Source organism: Eulemur rufifrons, chromosome 30 (assembly GCF_041146395.1).
Source record: "Eulemur rufifrons isolate Redbay chromosome 30, OSU_ERuf_1, whole genome shotgun sequence".
Lineage (NCBI taxonomy): Eukaryota > Metazoa > Chordata > Mammalia > Primates > Lemuridae > Eulemur > Eulemur rufifrons.
In genome coordinates, this window is record NC_091012.1 from 116,868,628 (window position 1) to 116,886,735 (window position 18,108).

Below are 18,108 nucleotides of genomic sequence, written 5' to 3' on the forward strand. Positions count from 1 at the left end.
TTTGAATACTTATTCAGAGAAATCCCAGTAATAATTAGTGTAACAGGATAAGGTCTTGGGAGATCTAGAGCTTTCAGGTAGGATGCCTTGGTTCTAAAGCAGCCTCCTCTGTTTACTCCTCTTCTGTTTGCCCTCAATTTATTCATCTGCTCATCCCGGTTTATCTTTAAAAAAAAATTAAGCCATATTTTTTTAAAAGATTAGAAGTACTGTTTTGTGACAGCCTCATTTAATTGGTGAAAACAACTTTTTCAGAATCACATTTGTAAGTTAGAAAGCTAGGATTTGAATTATTCTGGTTTTATCCCAACATTCAGTTGAGGAAATTGGTTATTTTCTGCTGAAGTTGGTATAATTATAATTACACTAAAAATAACTAACTCCTCCTGCTATATTGTAATCTTTTTGCAATCAGGAAGGACCAAACTCATCTGTGTATATATTGTCCTCACCCTGCCCCCCATGGCACCATTTACTTGACAAATGTTTAATGATCTTTATTTGCTTGGAATATATAGTGAGAAGAGCAGAGAATGTCTCTGTTGTAGTGGATCTTATATTCCAGTAGGAGACAAACAACGAATGATTAAATTAATAATTAAGAAAATATTGAGTAGTGACAATGTTATGGTTTAAAAAATGACAGAAGTAGAGAATAACTAAAGAATAACTTTAGCTAGCATGCTCAGGAAAAGCCTCTCTGGGTAGGTGACACTTAACACTGAGTCCTGAATGATAAGAAGGAGAGATCATTTAAATATCTGGGGAAAAGGCAATTCAGGCAAAGAGAATCCCTTGACACATTTGTGGAAGAGAGAGAAAGCAAGTGTGTCTGAAACATAGTGTGAGAGGGTAAGAATGGTATGCAATTAGACTGGAGAGGTAGGCAGGTGCTAGATCATATAAGGATTTCAGGTAAGGAAGTTCAATTTTCCTTCGTAGTGTGATGGGATTCTGCTGTTTTTTATACAGTGGAATGACATCTGATTTATAGTTTGAGCAGAAGAGAAGGACCCAGTAAAGGAACTAAAACACAGGACATTAGGTAGGACGATAATCAGGAGAGGGTGGTACATGAGGATGCCAAGAATGAAGGAATGGTCAGTTAGGTTAGTAATCAAAATGTCAAGTAAGTTGTTATCAACAGTTGGCTATTGGATTTGGGAATATGAAAGTTGATGGTGACATTTACAAGAGATGTTTCAATGGCAGAGTGGGCAATGTGAATAGTAGGGTAAGTGGAAAGGGTAAATGTAGAAAACACAAAGTAAAAATAATATACAATAGGACAATAGCAGGACAGGTTTGTTGGGTCAGGAGAGTTTGTTTTATTTGTATGGCAATGGAGAACTTCAGTAATGAAAGAGCTTGAAGATGCCAGCAGTGTAGGTAGGAGAAAAGTCCTTGAAAAGGTGAGAGGGGGTGGGATAAGGAGCAGAACATCCTACTGTACCTGTCTCAATAGATGATTTCTCCATATACTTTCTAGTAAATTGACAATATAAACATGCCAAATTTGCTGAGCATCATAGCAGAAAATGTACTTGGAATGGTTCCAGTTTAATAAAACAATTGCATTACCCAAGACATGGAAGAAATAAATCACATGCATTCGAAAAGAAATGTTTTCAACATACACATCAGACTATTATTTTAATTTTATTTTGAAACTTTTTTTTATCTTTCAGGTGCTTCAAGAAGATCTAGAACAAGAACAAGTCAGGGTCAATTCTCTCACTCACATAGTGGTGGTAGTTGACGAATCTAGTGGAGATCATGCAACTGCTGCTTTGGAAGAACAACTTAAGGTCAGATTTTTCTTTAATAAACTAAATATGTCCTTCCAAACAACTACATTTGAAAAGTATTTAGAAAATGTAGAATGCAATTTATATATAACACATACTTAGAATGCAATATATTTATTAAAACCAATTCAAATTATTTCCTATTTGTGCATATTTCCATTTCACTAACTGTACACTAGTTTATTAACACTAGTTTCCTGGCCTTTGTGGAAACACACAAATGCAGATCCACTTTATTTTATTGTACTAAAGAGCATGTATTAGAGAAATGGTCTGAGGAATATTACTTGTTCTCTTCAAACCTACAGTCTAAGAGAAGACAAAGGTAAAAAACACAAGAATAATCACATTCAATTATATAAGGAAAAAATTAATGCCTTCAGTATATTTATTCCTTGTAGCTTTCATTTGTAGTATTGATGAGGGCATATCAGGATGTTTAAATCATGGAAGCCTGGTTGGAGTAGATACTTAGATTTTCAAGCCCTTTTTCAACCTGATTTATAGTAATTGTGTTTTTGGAAACTCAACTAGTACCTATGAACTAAATATAATGTGGATATTTAAATATTTTTATCTTTTCTTCCAAATGGGGAGTTTTACAGTAAAAAATTCAATAATATGCTCATACCAAAACGTCAACATTAAGGTAAAATAAAACAATTTATTCTGGATGATTACACATAAAATCATAAATACATATTATTTAACTACAGTTATATATGCTCATACCAAAACATCAACATTAAGGGAAAACAAAACAATTTATTCTGGATGATTACACATAAAATCATAAATATATCTTATTTAACTGCAGATTATATTTGAGATATTCATTGTGTCCACCAAATGCCTGCCTTTCCTTAGTGACAGGAACAGCAAGACTGATATGTCTAAGGATCCAATCAATGTGGGTTTAAAATGGCTTTATCTGGCCGAAGTGATTCTAAACATAGTTTCTCCTACCTAACCTATAACATGCTTTCTTAAAGCCTTATCTCTGCTTTCTTCTCTTTTTGTGTGAAATGTTTTTTTTTTTTTTAATCCCAGTGAAATGTGATTTCCTCATGTTACTGCTTTAGACTGCTAATCTCCAACAATGTTATCTCACTCTCCATCATTAAATGACAAAGGGGAAAACTCTTGAACGAACAGATTGGGCACTGCTATAACTGAACATTTTTTTTATATATATATATATATATATACACACACACACACACGCACACACACAGAGGCAACTCATGTTAATTGCATATATTTCAGTGAAATTGTAGGCATCTAAAAAGGCTTATGACACCAGATAATATAATATTTCATCATATTTGATCATTTATATTGTTCACACACACACACACATACACACACCAGCTAATGTGCTGCGCTTTAAGGAATTCCATAGTTCTGATATAATAGTAACTAATTACAGATGGGTAAAAATCTAACACTCAACGTTTCTCAGAAAATTTCAGAAACAGTAAAAGAAGACTGGAAATCAGGGGTTGAAGGAGGGTAACTGATTAAAATAAGACTTGAGGCAAAGATTTTTCTAAGTCATAGAGTATTTTCAGTTAAAATAACAACCGAAAAACATCCACTTTAGCTTTAACTGACCCAGTACAACAAGCTTTTTAATATAATTATTCCAAGATGATGCTTGTGAGACTAAGTCATCTTTAAAAATGGTCCATAGAACTCGTAGATGGTCACTGGGTTAGATCTTAGGTAGGATAAATTGGGAGTGGTGGGCCTAAGCCATTTTATATTCATTATCCTACATGCTTTCATTTTCACCTTATTTTCTGTCTTTATTTCATTGGCCCAAAGCCATCTGCTAAGATAGATGTGCATTCATTGGTTATCTCTAATTCACATAAACTCAGTCTGCAGTTTTCCATGATTGCCTCCTCCTTTTATGGTCACTCTTTTCCAGCCTCTTTTTTTCTGTCAACTCCTTTTGATACCCTCAATTTGCCTCTATAAGGCTTCTTAATGTCACCTGATTTTTAGATAATCTAGACTAATGACTAAAAGGGCAGACTTAGAAGGGATCAAATGGAGAGAAGACCCCTGCTCTATCTCATCTTTCTTCGTATTCCACCAGTTTCCTCAGTCCCAAAGGAATGCATGCTTTAATTCCATGCCTTATTTAACCATTGGCTGCAATTGCCCTGGAATGCTCTGCTTTTGTTTGGTTCTGAAATATAGATGATTCTTTTTTAGGCTCTTTGCAAATGAGATAATCTTGTTTTTACCTATTTTAATCTTTAATGGCAAGGGGAAGAGGAAGAGAAGATGGTAAAGAAGGAGGAAGAGAGGAGAAATAATAAAGTATAAAAAGATGATGAGTAAGGTATTCAAAGATAGATAAATTTAAAGCAACATAGATATCCTGGGCACATGATAAGAATTCCATACCCACTTCAGAGACTGTGGACTATATAATATGTTTCATACCAACCCAGAGGGATTCTGGTAGAGGTAATTGGAATAATTACAGGAAAGAAAAACAGGTATTTAAACAACATACAAGCAAAAAAAAAAAAAAAGTCAGGAACCTGAGAGGGATCCTTGGAAGCTTTTATTGGAACAAGGTCTGGTCATCCACAACTTATTTCTCAATATTTCTTAGTGTTAAGTGCTCACCTCACACCTTCTTTTCCTCCTCCATGGTCTCTCACATCACCACAATGCCTTCATCCATTTGCTCCAATTCTGTTGAAGTGTCATCCAGAGACTCGAAAAGGACACACAGTTTTCTTTAGTAAAGAGGCATAGAAGAGGGAAACTAGAAAAGGAATTCCTCCATTTAGTACAATAAGAAAGAGATGCATACTTAACATCCCAAATTATAACTCTAAAAATACTGTTCAATAGAATATCTTCACATGCATTGATTTATTCTATGAACTCTGTTATTATCATATCATGTTATAATTTCTCTAACTTTAAAAGACTTTTAGAAGTCTTGTTTTTAAAAGGTTTGAAGAAAAAGCAAAGATAGGCCAGAACATATGTTTAGGGATTCTAAAAGATGGCATGGCTTATGAAGGATAAGATTTTGAAAACTGAAGTCTGTTGTAAATTAATTTGATTCTCTCTCTCAGAGGTTCAGCTTGTCCCTCAGCAATGTCACCACATGTCAGAGTCTTGTCCTTAACTTTAGAGTTTTCCAGGATATCAGTTCCCAGAGAGCCTGATTTATAAACAATAATGCCAGTTACCTAATTTTTATTGAGAAATGTCTTTGCTAAATAACTAAAATCGGTAATTTATAGTCTTCTGTTCTGAAGGACATTATCATATCTCTTTTGAAGTATTCCCCATCCCATTTTTTAATTTTTTCCAACGTGTACTTGTTATAGTCTTACTATGTTCTAGGAATTATACTGAGTAAGAGTTAAAACAGTGGAAAAAAAGAGAATTTGTCACTAACTTCCCTGCTTGGGATAGGTAATTTGTGAGTCTGCTGCTTTTCCTTGGAACATTGGAACAATGGTGGCCATTCCTCAGGCTCCTTCTTTGGAATCGCATGCTATTGGTAATTGCAATCTAGTAGAGGAAAGAGACGTTAATAAAATACTTACAAAAATGAGCAAATATTAAAGAATGGACACAACCTATTTCTGAAGGAATGGGATAAGGTTTTGTGACAGCAAATTAATCTGACTTAAACTGAAGTTTGAAGGCATGGGATGATTCCTGAGGAAAGTAGTGTTTAAGCTAGAATCTAAAGACTATATTGGAGGAAACTGGATAAAGTGCATATGTATGAAGGATTGGTGGAGGGGGATAGAGTTATTAGGAAGGGGAAATGGCAGATCAAGTGAGTGTGGTACCTTCAAAGGAATGAAAGAGGGTACTTTGGCTACAACATTGAGGTTTAGAAAAGTGATGCTAGAGATTTGGCAAGTAAACAGGGGCTTACCTAAGAATTATAATCAGTGTGTGATACTAAACTCCACCATAATTCATTCAGTCAACAAATATGTTGAGTAGTTGCTCTCTACCAGGGCAGCAGCTAGGGCTACAATGGTTGGGGGTGTTGAGAAGCAGGGGCAACAGTCATGGTGTCTGCCCTCCTGGACCTGCACTAAGCAAATACAATTACATATAAAATCATGGCCATGATGAGATCAATGTGGCAAAAATATGCATTAATAGATGACCTATCATGTTCTACAAGGTCAGAAAATGCCTCCATACATAACCTTCAATGAAATCTGACAATTTAGTAGAAATTAATTAGGCAACACTAGAGAGTAGGAAATATTCTGGATGGAACAATATTTATCCATCCATTCAACAAATATGCATTGAGTGCCTAATAGGTGTCAGCCAAAAGTCTAGGGTTTAAGGTTAAGTTATGGAAAAATACAAATTGTTCTTCTATGAGGCTTACATTCCAAGCAAGTATCATAATTAATAAGTAAGTGTCATACCATGAAAAACTGATAAGAGCAATAACGGAAAAAAAAAAAGACCAGTGAAGAAAGCAGTTTTACATGGTTTAGTCAGGGGAAGATTCATTGAAAAAGTGGCACTTGAGCAAAAACTAGAACAAGGTAAGGGAGTTATTTTACAGGTGAACAGGTCTTGTGTGTCCTTTTGCATTTAGAAAACTGAAAAAAGACTATAAATGGATTATAAAGCCCATTATTCTAGGGAGATAGCTGTTTCTAATGAACAAAGAACCAGAAACATTGTTTAGGCCCATAACTTACAGAAGATGTTCTAATGAAAACATCTTCTAGAGAAAAGGCAGAGCCATTAAAATCTCATTTTTAGATATTTGTCTGTACAAGTTAAAACTTGAGCGCCCACCAAATGTATTAAAGGTTTAAGGCCATAGACCTAGAATAGTTTCTGGCGTATAAAAAGCCCTTGAATTATTTTGTTAAATGATTTTAATCTTGAAGTTATTGTCTACCATTTTGGAGAATTAAAAGTATATTCAAAGAATGGATAAAGACAAGTAACCTATTTTCAAGAAGGAAAGTCTGGAAAACACAATTTTAGAGTAGATTATTAAATGTAAGGTCATGCACACTGCTGCATTTCTGTGCCCATCTCATGAAGTTAATAAACATGTTTATTGAATGAAGGAATAATTTTTGAAGATGAGAAAGGTCTCTAAGAACAAAGATACATTCAGTAAAATCAAAATATGAAAACCAACTTTATATCAAATGACATTAAATAATTTGTACAAATATTATGTGGTATTAAGACAAATTATTTCGTGGACTTATTAAATTGGATGATCCAATGAAATTAAATGAATATAAAGTATTTTGATTTCCCTAAAGTATTTTGCAAAGTCTCTCATGGTATGTTTATTGATAAGGTGCATTTTCCTATTTCTACATGGGTTGGTGGAGAATATCTGTGTTTTGTTATATTCCTTCCTAGTATCTGATGTATGTGCTAGAGAATTGGACTTAAAATGATTGAAATGATTCAAACTGTAGTGTAAGAAAATTCTGGGAAAAAAAGCCTCTTGAGGATTTAGGTGGGACACTGTAAAGTATAGCCCTGTAGGAGTGCTTAATAGAAGATTTCCTCTCACACATTACCTTAGGAGATTTAGAGCAATGTCCTGTGTAGTTAGAATGTCATACACAAATACTACATCCTAGTCTTTTAAGTTTTAAATCAGGAAAGGCATGTTTATTGTTTGAAATGTTGCTGATTTTTTTAAAGCAATCTCTTTGAATCAATTGGATAAGTTTGGGATAAGAAAAATATGACTTCCCATCCACAGATGTAAATGTAATTATATATAAATATAAATGGATAAAATGAATATAAATGTGTGTATGAATACATGTATATACAAGTACATTTTCATACATTTTATTCTCTATGCATGTATATATGCATGTGTGTGTATATATATGTTCTATATATATACACACACATACACATATATATAAAAGAGAGAAGAGTACTTACTTGGGCACAAGCTTGACATTAAGCCAAGCAGGGTGATATAGATTTTTAGTAAGTAAATGCAATTTTGAGCAGTGATATAGTATCTAGATTACAAGAACTAAGAATATGGTCAGTGTCAGGGCAGTCTATTTTAGCTGGATTTTCTAGGATGGTGGCATCTTGTAAAGAATGTTTGTGGAATCGGGAATTATTGGCCAGGCATGGTAGCTCACACCTGTAATCCCAGCACTTTGGGAAGCTGAGGTGGGAAAATCACTTGAGGCCAAGAGTTCGAGTATCAGGGATTATTTCATTTTAAGAAAAACCTAAGCAGGGAGAATTGATGCATGAGCAGTATTGTCATGCTAAGAAAGGAAGGTATTTCCTCTGTTTCTATTTCTTCAGAAGGCTATGCCATCATAAATAGACAGAAGTTGGTAAATCTAGATGTTTTCTGGCATATATTTCCTGAGCCCATTTTCCTCTCTCTCATTCTCTCCTGGGTATTCACCTTGAAGTCCAAAAAGCACTTCAAACTCAGCAAGGTGAAACTTCACTCATTGTGCCCTATCTCCTTCTAAACCTACTTCCTTTACTGAATTCCTTACTTTTGTCATTGCATTGTCCTCACTATGACACCTTTACCTGAAATCTGGAGTCATCCCAGAGTCATTCCTGTTTTTTTTTTTACCCTTATAAGCCCTGTGCATTTAATGTTATAATATTTCTTAACTGTCTCTCGTATTCATTATTTCATCTTTGTTCCTGTCAACCACTCCCAAGGTAAAGGCCATTATCATAAGCCCCTGGAAAGTCTTTGCCCCTGTTCTTACCCCTCTTCCATCCAGTTTCCATGTTGAAGTCAGTATAGGCTCTCAGGAGCCTATCTATTAGTTTTTCCTCTGCTTAAAATCCTGAATCGCTTTCCATTCTCTGCAGATTCTGATCACTTTGTCCTAGAAGATCTTTTATTACCTGACCCCTAGACTTATCTCCTATTTCCCCCTCATATCCCTCAACCTGCATTCTATTCATACAAGCTATTTCTGATACCTTGTGTGTCACCACCTCTTGGTGCATACTACCCTTCTTAATCAAAACACTCTACTTTGTGATGTCTGCTTTGAAAAGTCCAACTATGTATAGAAAACTCAGTTCAAAATTTCCTTTGTGAAGGTGGCCATTCTGCCTAATGATGACCACTCCCTCTTTGTGCCATCTCTGTACCCTAGTTATGCCCCTGTTTTAGCAGCAGTGGTACACTTTTGCAGTTAATATTTATATACTTTCCTCTTTTACTAGACTTTACATTTCATGAGATTGCTATCTTAGACATTCTTAAGCACAGTGTCAGATATAAGTGATCAGTAATGTTTATGGGATGGCTGAATTAATGTATAAGCAAATGGTTGGATGAAATTCCAAAAAGGAATTTTGACTTAGCAAAAGGGAGAGCTTTTTATTATAAGGCAGTTAAAAGTGGGAACTCTGAAAACAGACTTTTCCTACTGTCTCCTATCTATAGTATTCCTTTGGGCAAGTCACTTAACCAGTTTGGCTTTAGTTTTCCCGTCTTTAACATGAAGAATCTACATTACAGGATAGCTGTAAAGAGTAAAAGAGTTGAGAAGCTAAAACATTTACAAAAATGTCTGGAATATAATAAGCAATAATAATATTAGTTAATATTATTAGTAGTAGTATTACACCAAAGTTACAGTGTGTTATAGGAAGTGGCAAGCTTTTCTTCATTAATAATATTAAGCACAAACAGAAATCTCATATGTTCAAGTATGTTTTAGAAGAGTTTGTTACCGACTGGGAAATCAGACTTGATGACCTCCAAAGTCCCTTCTATAATAATGCCAAATTTTATAATGCTGGAGTGCACAAAAATAAAAGGAAACACTGTCCACCCTTAACTGGTAGGGCATTATTCTCCCTCATTCTACAGATAACATCAGATTAAAAAGCATGATTTCTCTCAAAATTACTTTGACCAAAAAAAAAAAAAACAATCTGAATACAATTGCAAAATATAAAGAATTTGAACACTATATTCTGCCAATTATTTTGACCAACAATATAATTTTCAAAAGTGACAAAGTAAATCTGGAGGAGTAGAAAAATAACAGTGCCAAACATTTAATAGCAACATCTTTTTGGGCATTGTTATCATTATAGTTGGGATCTTTTATTTGGAGAAAAAAAGTCTACAGAATGTTAAAACCTATAGAAATAAGACATAGGAGTTATTTATGAAGAGGACTATCAATGAAAAAATATTTTATGTCTCATTCTACTTTCTAATATTTGGTGAATAAAATGCAGCTTAAAAATAAAAGATAACTTTAAATGTGATGGAAATAATCCACAAAGCCAGAGTGTCAATGATCATTGCCCATGAGGTAATGATTATAATTATTAGCACTTTTGTTTGCTTAGTATTTTACAGGAATTTTACATACTCACATATGAAGTGCTGTACCTATAGAACAAATGAGAAAGCTAAGGCATAATGAAGTTAAATTCAAGTTCACGTAGCTTGCAAATGGCAGGGCTGGAAATGGTATCCAGATGTGTATGATACCTTAGCCTAGGTTTTCTCCTAATTTCTCAGTTTCATAGGAGAGAATTACTATATGACCTTGAGAAAATTATGTATTTCTTCTCAGTTCTGGTTTACTCATCAGCAAAAAGGATAAAGGAACCTATCTTACAAAGTAATGTATCTGTACTTGTAAATTAAACTCATGCATACAAATGTACTATATGTATTTAGCACCTGTCACATCACATTGCAATAAGTATTTAAATATTTTGATCTTCTAGAACAACATTGTTCAATAGGAAAGCTGCTATCAATATGTGGCCATTTTGAGCACTTGAATTGTGGCCAGTATGTTTGAGGAAGCGGATTTTTAATTTTATTTATTTAAATTTAAATGTAAAACAATACTTAATTTGGTTATTAGAAAACATTTAATTATGTTTTGAACATCTTAGATATGTGAACTGATTTTTAACTGCAAATTTTATGAAGTCTAAATATATTTCAAATGTTTCTAACGTAAAATGAACATCCAAATCCAATGTGCTATAAGCATATAATACAAGCTAAATTTTGAAGAATTCTGTTGATACATGATCTGTGGTAATTCCTTTAGCCAGTAGGATGTTAAGTAGCTTTAAAAGAACACAATCTCTAGATTACTAGAGCTGGATTCCATCCTGGCTTTATGACTTATTAGTTGAGCAATAAAATCTCTCATGCTCAATTTCTCAAATGAACTCAAATATAATAATGATAAAAGTACCCACCATTCAAAATTACAGGAGAAATATAAGCAAATATGTTATAACAATAGTATTCTTTATGAACATGTTATTTTTTACATTTTAAAAATTGTTATTTATAACATAAAATTTGTACATATTTATGGGGCACATATGATATTTGATCACATCATACAATTTGTAATGATTAAGTCAGAGTATTTAGGGTATCCATCACCTTGAGTATTTATCATTTCTATGTGTTGGGAACATTTCAAGTCCTCTCTTCTAGCTATTTTAAAATATAGAATACATTTTTGTTAACTATAGTCAACCTACTGTGCTGTCAAACATTAAAATTTGTTCCTTCTATCCAACTGCATGTTTGTACCCTTAACCAACCTTTCTTCATCCCCACTCCACTCCCTCCTCCCACACACACCCTTCCTAGCTTCTGTCAACTCTGATATCATTCTGCTCTCAACCTCCATGTGATCAACTTTTTTAGCTCTCACATATGAGTGAAAACGTGATATTTGTCTTTCTGTGCCTGGCTTATTTCACTCAATATAATGACCTCCAGTTCCATCCATGTTGCTACAAATGACATGATTTCATTCTTTTTTATGGCAAAATAGCATTCCATTGTGCATATATACTCATATATCACATTTTATTTATCCATTCGTCTGTTGATGGACATTTAGATTGATTCCATAGCTTTGCTGTTGTGAATAGTGCTGCAATAAACATGGGGTGCAGGTATGACCTTGATATACTGTTTTCCTTTTCTTTGGACAAATATCCATAGTGGGATTGCTAATTTGTGTAGACTGTATGTTAGATCTATGTTTAGTTTTTTGAGAAATCTCTGTATTGTTTTCCATAGTGGCTGTGCTAATTTACATTCTCACCAATAGTGTATAAGAGTTCCTCTTCTTCAAGAGTTCCTCATTGGGGTGAGATAGTATCTCATAGTGGTTTTGATTTACATTTTTCTGATAAGTAGTGATGTTGAGCATTTTTTAAATACCTGTTGGCCATTGAATGTCTTCTTTTAAGGGCTGTCAATTAATGTCTTTTATCCATTTTTAATGGGATTATTTGGATTTGTTTTACTATTGTTTGAGTTCCTTGTATATTCTGGATATTAGTCCTTTGCCAGATGAATAGTCTGCAAATATTTTCTCCCATAAAACAAGTTGGCTCTTCACTGTTGATTGTTTCCTTTGCTCTGCAGAAGCTTTTTAGTTTAATTAAGTCTCATTTGTCTATTTGTTTGGGGCTTTTTTGTCTGTGCTTTTGAGTTCTTAGCCATAAAAGCTTTGCCTAAACCACTGTTCTGAAGTGTTTCTCCTATGTTTTCTTCTAGCAGTTTTATAGTGTTTCAGGTCTTACATTTAAGGCTTTAATCCATCTTGAGTTGATTTTTGTATATGGTGATAGATAGGGATTCAGTTTCATTCTTCTGTCTTAGGGATATCCAATTTTCCCAGCACCGTTTATTGAAGATGGTGTCTTTTCCCAATATATGTTCTTAGAACCTTTGTCAAAAATCAGTTCATTAAATATGTGAATTTATTTCTGGGTTTTCTATTTTGTTCCATTGGTATCCTGAAACTTCACTGAATTTGCTTAATAGCTCCTAGAGTTTTTTGGTGACATCTTTTACTTTTTCTTTATATGATCATGTCTTCTGCAAAGAGGGGCAGTTTGAATTCCTTTGTTATGATTTGGATGTCTTTTCTTTCTTTTGACTGATTGCTCTGGTGAGGAGTTCTAGTACTATGTTGACTAGGAGTAGTGAAAGTAGCTATCCTTGTCTTGTTCCAGGTCTTAGAGGAAATGCTTTCAACTTTTAGTGTGATGTTAGCTGTGGGTTTGTCATATATGAGCTTTTTTATGTGTAAGTATTAATTCTAATATGTTTAAAATGTTGATTTTTTGGTCTCTGGAAAATAATTTAAACATTACTCCATGGCACATTTTTTATCAGAGTACCAAGAAAAGTACACAAGTCATAATAATAGCTTGAAGGCTTTTTGCAAAGGTACCATAGTACCACACCGAAATAAAAAGCTGGTACATTAATAGCAGCCAAGAAGCCTCTATCAAGCCCTATCATATTCAAAAACTCTCCCCAACTCCTCATAGGTAACTTCTACCTTGATTTATAATACCTCAGATTAGTCTTGCTATATTTTTAACTTAATGTAAATGGAATTGCATAGTATATAGAGTTGTGTAAATGGATTTTTCCACTGGATATTATTCATGAGATTCATCTATGTTGCATATACCATTTAGTTCATTAATTTCCATTGCTTGATAGTATGACTTTGTATGAATATACCACAAATTAATTATACATTCTACTGTTCAGAAAATGTGGGTTGTTTCCAATTCGGAAACATTACAAGTAATGCTGCTATGAATATAAATTATACATATTTTATTGTAGATACATACCTAGGAGTAGAGTTTCTTAATCATTGGGTATATGCATATTTAGCTTTATAGGTATTAACAAAGAGTTTTCTAAAGTTGTATAAATTTATACCCTTACCACTAGTTAATGAAGATACAAAATGCTTTACATCTTCTTCGGTACTTAGTTGTTAAACTTTTTAATTTGAGCCTTTCTGGTGGCTGTATAATGTTATCTCTTAGATTTCATTTGCACATACTGATGACTAATGACTTTGAACACTATTTCAGTTTATTGGCCATTTGAATGATCTCTTTTGTGAAATGTTCATTTTTCTATGGGATTGTCTATATTTCTCTTAGTGATTTATTATAGATTTTTTTCTTTTTCCTTTTTTCTTTCTTTTTTTTTGAGACAGGGTCTCACTCTGCCACCCTGGCTAGAGTGCAGTGGCCTCATAACAGCTCATTGCAACTTCAAACTCCTGAACTCCAGCAATCCTGCTAACTCTGCCTCCAGAGTATCTGGGTGTACAGGCACGTGCCACTGTGCCTGACCAATTTTTCTATTTTTTATAGAGATTCGATCTCACTCTTACTCAGGCTGGTCTCAGACTCCTGACCACGCAATCCTTCTGCCTCGGCCTCCCAGAGTGCTAGGATTACAGGCTAGAGCCACCACATCCAGCCTGTAGTTATTTGTAAATATATATATCAGATATTAATATTTTTGGTTATCTATATTAGTTTTATTTGTGAATGAGTACCTTGCTTTTTAACTCCTTAATGATATCTTTATTAATAAATTAAATTTAAATTTGATATATTCCACTGCAGTATTTTCTGTGATGGTTAATGTATTTTTATCCTCAGTTTAAAAATAAAATTGTCCACTCTCAAATCCTGAAGCTATTCTTTTGGATTACCATATAGGAACTTCATTGCTCTACCTTTCAAATTACACTGTACCTATTGTTGCTGGTGTGAGAAAGGGACAGATGTCCATTTTTTCCATATAAATTCAATTGAAACGACACCATTATAAAGCCCAACATTTCCTCAGTGTTCTGCAGTGTAGCCTTTGATGTAAATATAATAAATCAAATACCTATACAAGCATGGATCAGTTTATGAGTTCTAATCAGCTTTGTTTGTCTATTTGCCTATCCCTATGCCAATACTACATTGTTTTAATACCTATGGGTTTATGATAAATTTTGATATCTGGTTATATTGTAAAAGAAAAATTGCACCAGACAGTTAATCAGGCAAGGAAGACTTTATTCAAGACTATTGAAATATGGATCAAGACTGTTGCCATAGGGGAGAGAGACTGAACTCAATTCCACTGAACAAAGGGCAGGAGAATTTTTAAGCACTGGGATAAGCTAGTGGAAAAATAATGAAAAATGTTAGGAGGTTTGATGGTCAATGTGATTAGTCCATATGTGTTTGCTAATTGGCGCTTACTGAAATTAGGCTCCTACCCTTCCACAGAGACTGGAAGAAAGATGCATTATCTTTCTTGATAATTACTTTTCAGGGAGATGGCTCCTAGGTCCTTAAGAAAGACATTCCTGAGTTATAGAAGATTTACATGTCATGGTGGCAAAGAATATATTTATTGTTGCAAGTTTTCTAAAGTAAGTGCTCTAGGAGAAGGGAGCTCAGGAGCCTATTATCCCTTTCTAAAGTTTAGTCAAGCTCAGGGGAACACTAAGTTTGTCTTGGACAGTTAGTCAATGAAAGACATTCATATTTTTCTTCCTTTTCAAAGATTATCTTGGATGTTTTTGGCCATTTGCATTTCCATATACATTTTAGAAATAGCTTGTCAACACCCTCTTAAAAAAATTCCTGCTTGGTTTTAATTGAATTTCATTGAATCTATATATCAGTTTGTAAAGAATTAACATTTTTATTATATAAAATTTCTTATTATATAAACAGTTCAATCCATGAATATAGAATAGCCTTCCATTTCTATAGGTCTGTATTGTCTTTCAATAATGTCTTATGGCTTTCAAGGTAAGAGTCTTAAACTTTTTTTGAGATTTATTCCTAGGTTTTTTATATTTTTTTTTGTTGTAAATTATATCTTTTTGAAATTTCATTTTGTGTTTGTGCTGATATGGAGAAATACAATTGATTTTTGTTTTTTGGCCTTGTATCCAGAGGCCATACTAAATTTACTTATTAATTTGAATAGTTTATAGCATCATTCAGATATACATGTACAGATTGTGAGTAATGACATTTTTATTTCTCCCTTTCCAATCATTAATGTTATTAATCTTCTTTGCCTTATTGTACTGCATAAATACTGTAATACAATAGTATTATTGTGGATATTTGTTTATCATTTTAGGTCTCAGAGATAAGGTTTTAATAAATCACCATTAAGTATAATATTTCATGTAGGTTTATTTTATGTACCTTTCATTCTTAGTGTTCTAAGAAGTTTTATTATTACTGTGTGCTGAATTTTATCAAACATATTTGCCAGGATTACTTGAGTTGATCATATTAGTTTTCTCCTTTATTCTGTTAATATGTCAAATTACATTGCTTATTTTTCTCACGTTAAAACAGGCTTGATTTCTGAAATTAATTAAACCTGGATGATATGTATAATACTTTTTATGTATTGCTAGATTTTCTTTGCTAACATTTTTAAAAATTTGATTTAGAGTTTTCCCATTACGTTCATGAAAGTTATCGGCCTGTAATTTTTCTTTCTTGCAATATGCATGCTAGACTTTTACCTGATTATGCAGGCTTCGGAACTTGCTTTGTTATCTGGAATACACAAATGGGAAAATTTTAAATTAAAACTTTGATATATTTAAAACACATAAAATTTCATTTTTGATTTGCATCTTTTGATGTTTTTGATTTCCATTTTCTAGATTTTTCATTTTTGTGTCAGTTTGAGTAGTTTTTGTCTTTCTAGGAATTGGTCTATTGCATCTAAAATTGTAAGTATATGCATATAAAGTTTTGTTTGGTCCTCATGGTATTTAATAATATTTTATTAGTTATCAGTGTTTGAAATTGAGGAAATGTGATGTGAATCAAAGAATTTTTATCTTTTCTGGAGAAAGTAGGTGATTTGATGATTCTTGAACTATTTTTCTACATATTAACCTCAGTAGGACTCAAGTAGCTCTGTACTCCTTAGCATGGGCTCTCCATTTAGCCACAATCCCCATTACTCCCCATACTCTTACATCGTTATTTTATGCATTTTATTATGTAGGCACATTAGAATTTGTGATTTCCTATAGATGGGAAGTTCTAATGCCAAGAGATAGAATGGACATAGATACCTGTTTTACATGTATGTAATTTCAAATAAGATATATATTGGAGCACAGGCCTGGTTTAAAAATGCAAACGTAAAATATTTTCAACTTGTACAACATATAAGACTTATGGACTATAGGTAAAATATAAAAACTTTGTAATTTTAGTGTCCTGTTAAGATATTTGACTGTGTTCTATATTAAAATTATTTTATACTCCAGATTTATCATATCTGGAATAAAAGCTGATTTTCTATCAACTAAACTCTAAATCCTTACCAATCACAAGCATTTCAATAATTCATAACAGTTTTCAGAGCATTTTCACATTTATTGGTCTATCTGGCCGTAGCAATGACCTGGCTGGGAAGGTAACAGAGCAGGTACTATTTTTTCCATTTCACTAGTGAGAAAACTAAAGAATAGCAAGATTAAGAGTTTACCCATGTATGTTACCAAGTTGGGCAACAGTAGAGCTGGGGTGAGAATTCAGGTAGTCTGTGTTTTAAGTCCAGGGATATGTAACAGGTTAGCAGATTCAAAGATTCTAAAAGATGATTCTAAGATAAAAACTGAGAGAAAAGCCTTATATAGATAACTACAGTGGTAGTATTCAGCTTTGAGACATTTTTGTACTATGTGAAATACATGTAGTCCTCCAAAAAACATTAACCTCAAAGGTAAGGAACCCACCTTAAGGAGTTCACTCTGTGAGGCATAAAACAATAAGGAACAGTAAAACCTCAAGGCACCAAGGAATGCCCGAGAAAGTGATGAATGCTAGAAAGAATGCTGTCGTGCCGGAATGCTTCTTAGGGCTCCTAATCTTTATTTTCTGGTATCCCAGTTGAATAGACTGGTGGGAGCCGCAGAGTACAGAGTTTATTAAACTGCCACAGAACATTAAATAATAGCCTACAAATATTAATAGTAAGAGCAATGGCAACAACAAAGGGGCCTTTCCAGATTTATTCATTAGCATTTTATACACTCATAAAAATAAATAATATCTGAAACGGACTGAAACAGCACACGGAAGAATATGCTTCTTCAAGTTAAAATCTCACTACATTTTCAGCATAATAACCAAGGCAGAATTTCATTAGCTAACCAGACAGTCATATTTACCTTTTAAAAATAAATTCTGGAAAAGGGCACATGTTCTTAATCTGGAAGTGCAAGTATTTTCTGAGTTTTTAATGATCAAATAGATATGGAGTTATAATGTCAAATATGTTTTTAGATCAAATTGTAACCTTAGGCTTCAAATCCTTGTCAAGTGATGTAGATACGATGTTTAGTTAAATCTAGTCAGACTTCTGCAAAAATCAAATAAAAACTCAAAGGAATTTAGCATC

The 18,108-nt window shown here is 33.3% G+C and overlaps 1 protein-coding gene across 1 annotated transcript in view; it reads left to right on the forward strand.

The window, feature by feature from the left end:
- Positions 1-18,108, forward strand: part of DMD (dystrophin) — a 1,602,346-nt gene that overhangs the window by 192,351 nt on the left and 1,391,887 nt on the right. The window contains exon 8 of the mRNA XM_069463910.1: positions 1,689-1,808. Within this exon, the coding sequence (XP_069320011.1) occupies positions 1,689-1,808 (120 nt within the window). The remainder of the gene's footprint in view (positions 1-1,688; positions 1,809-18,108) is intronic.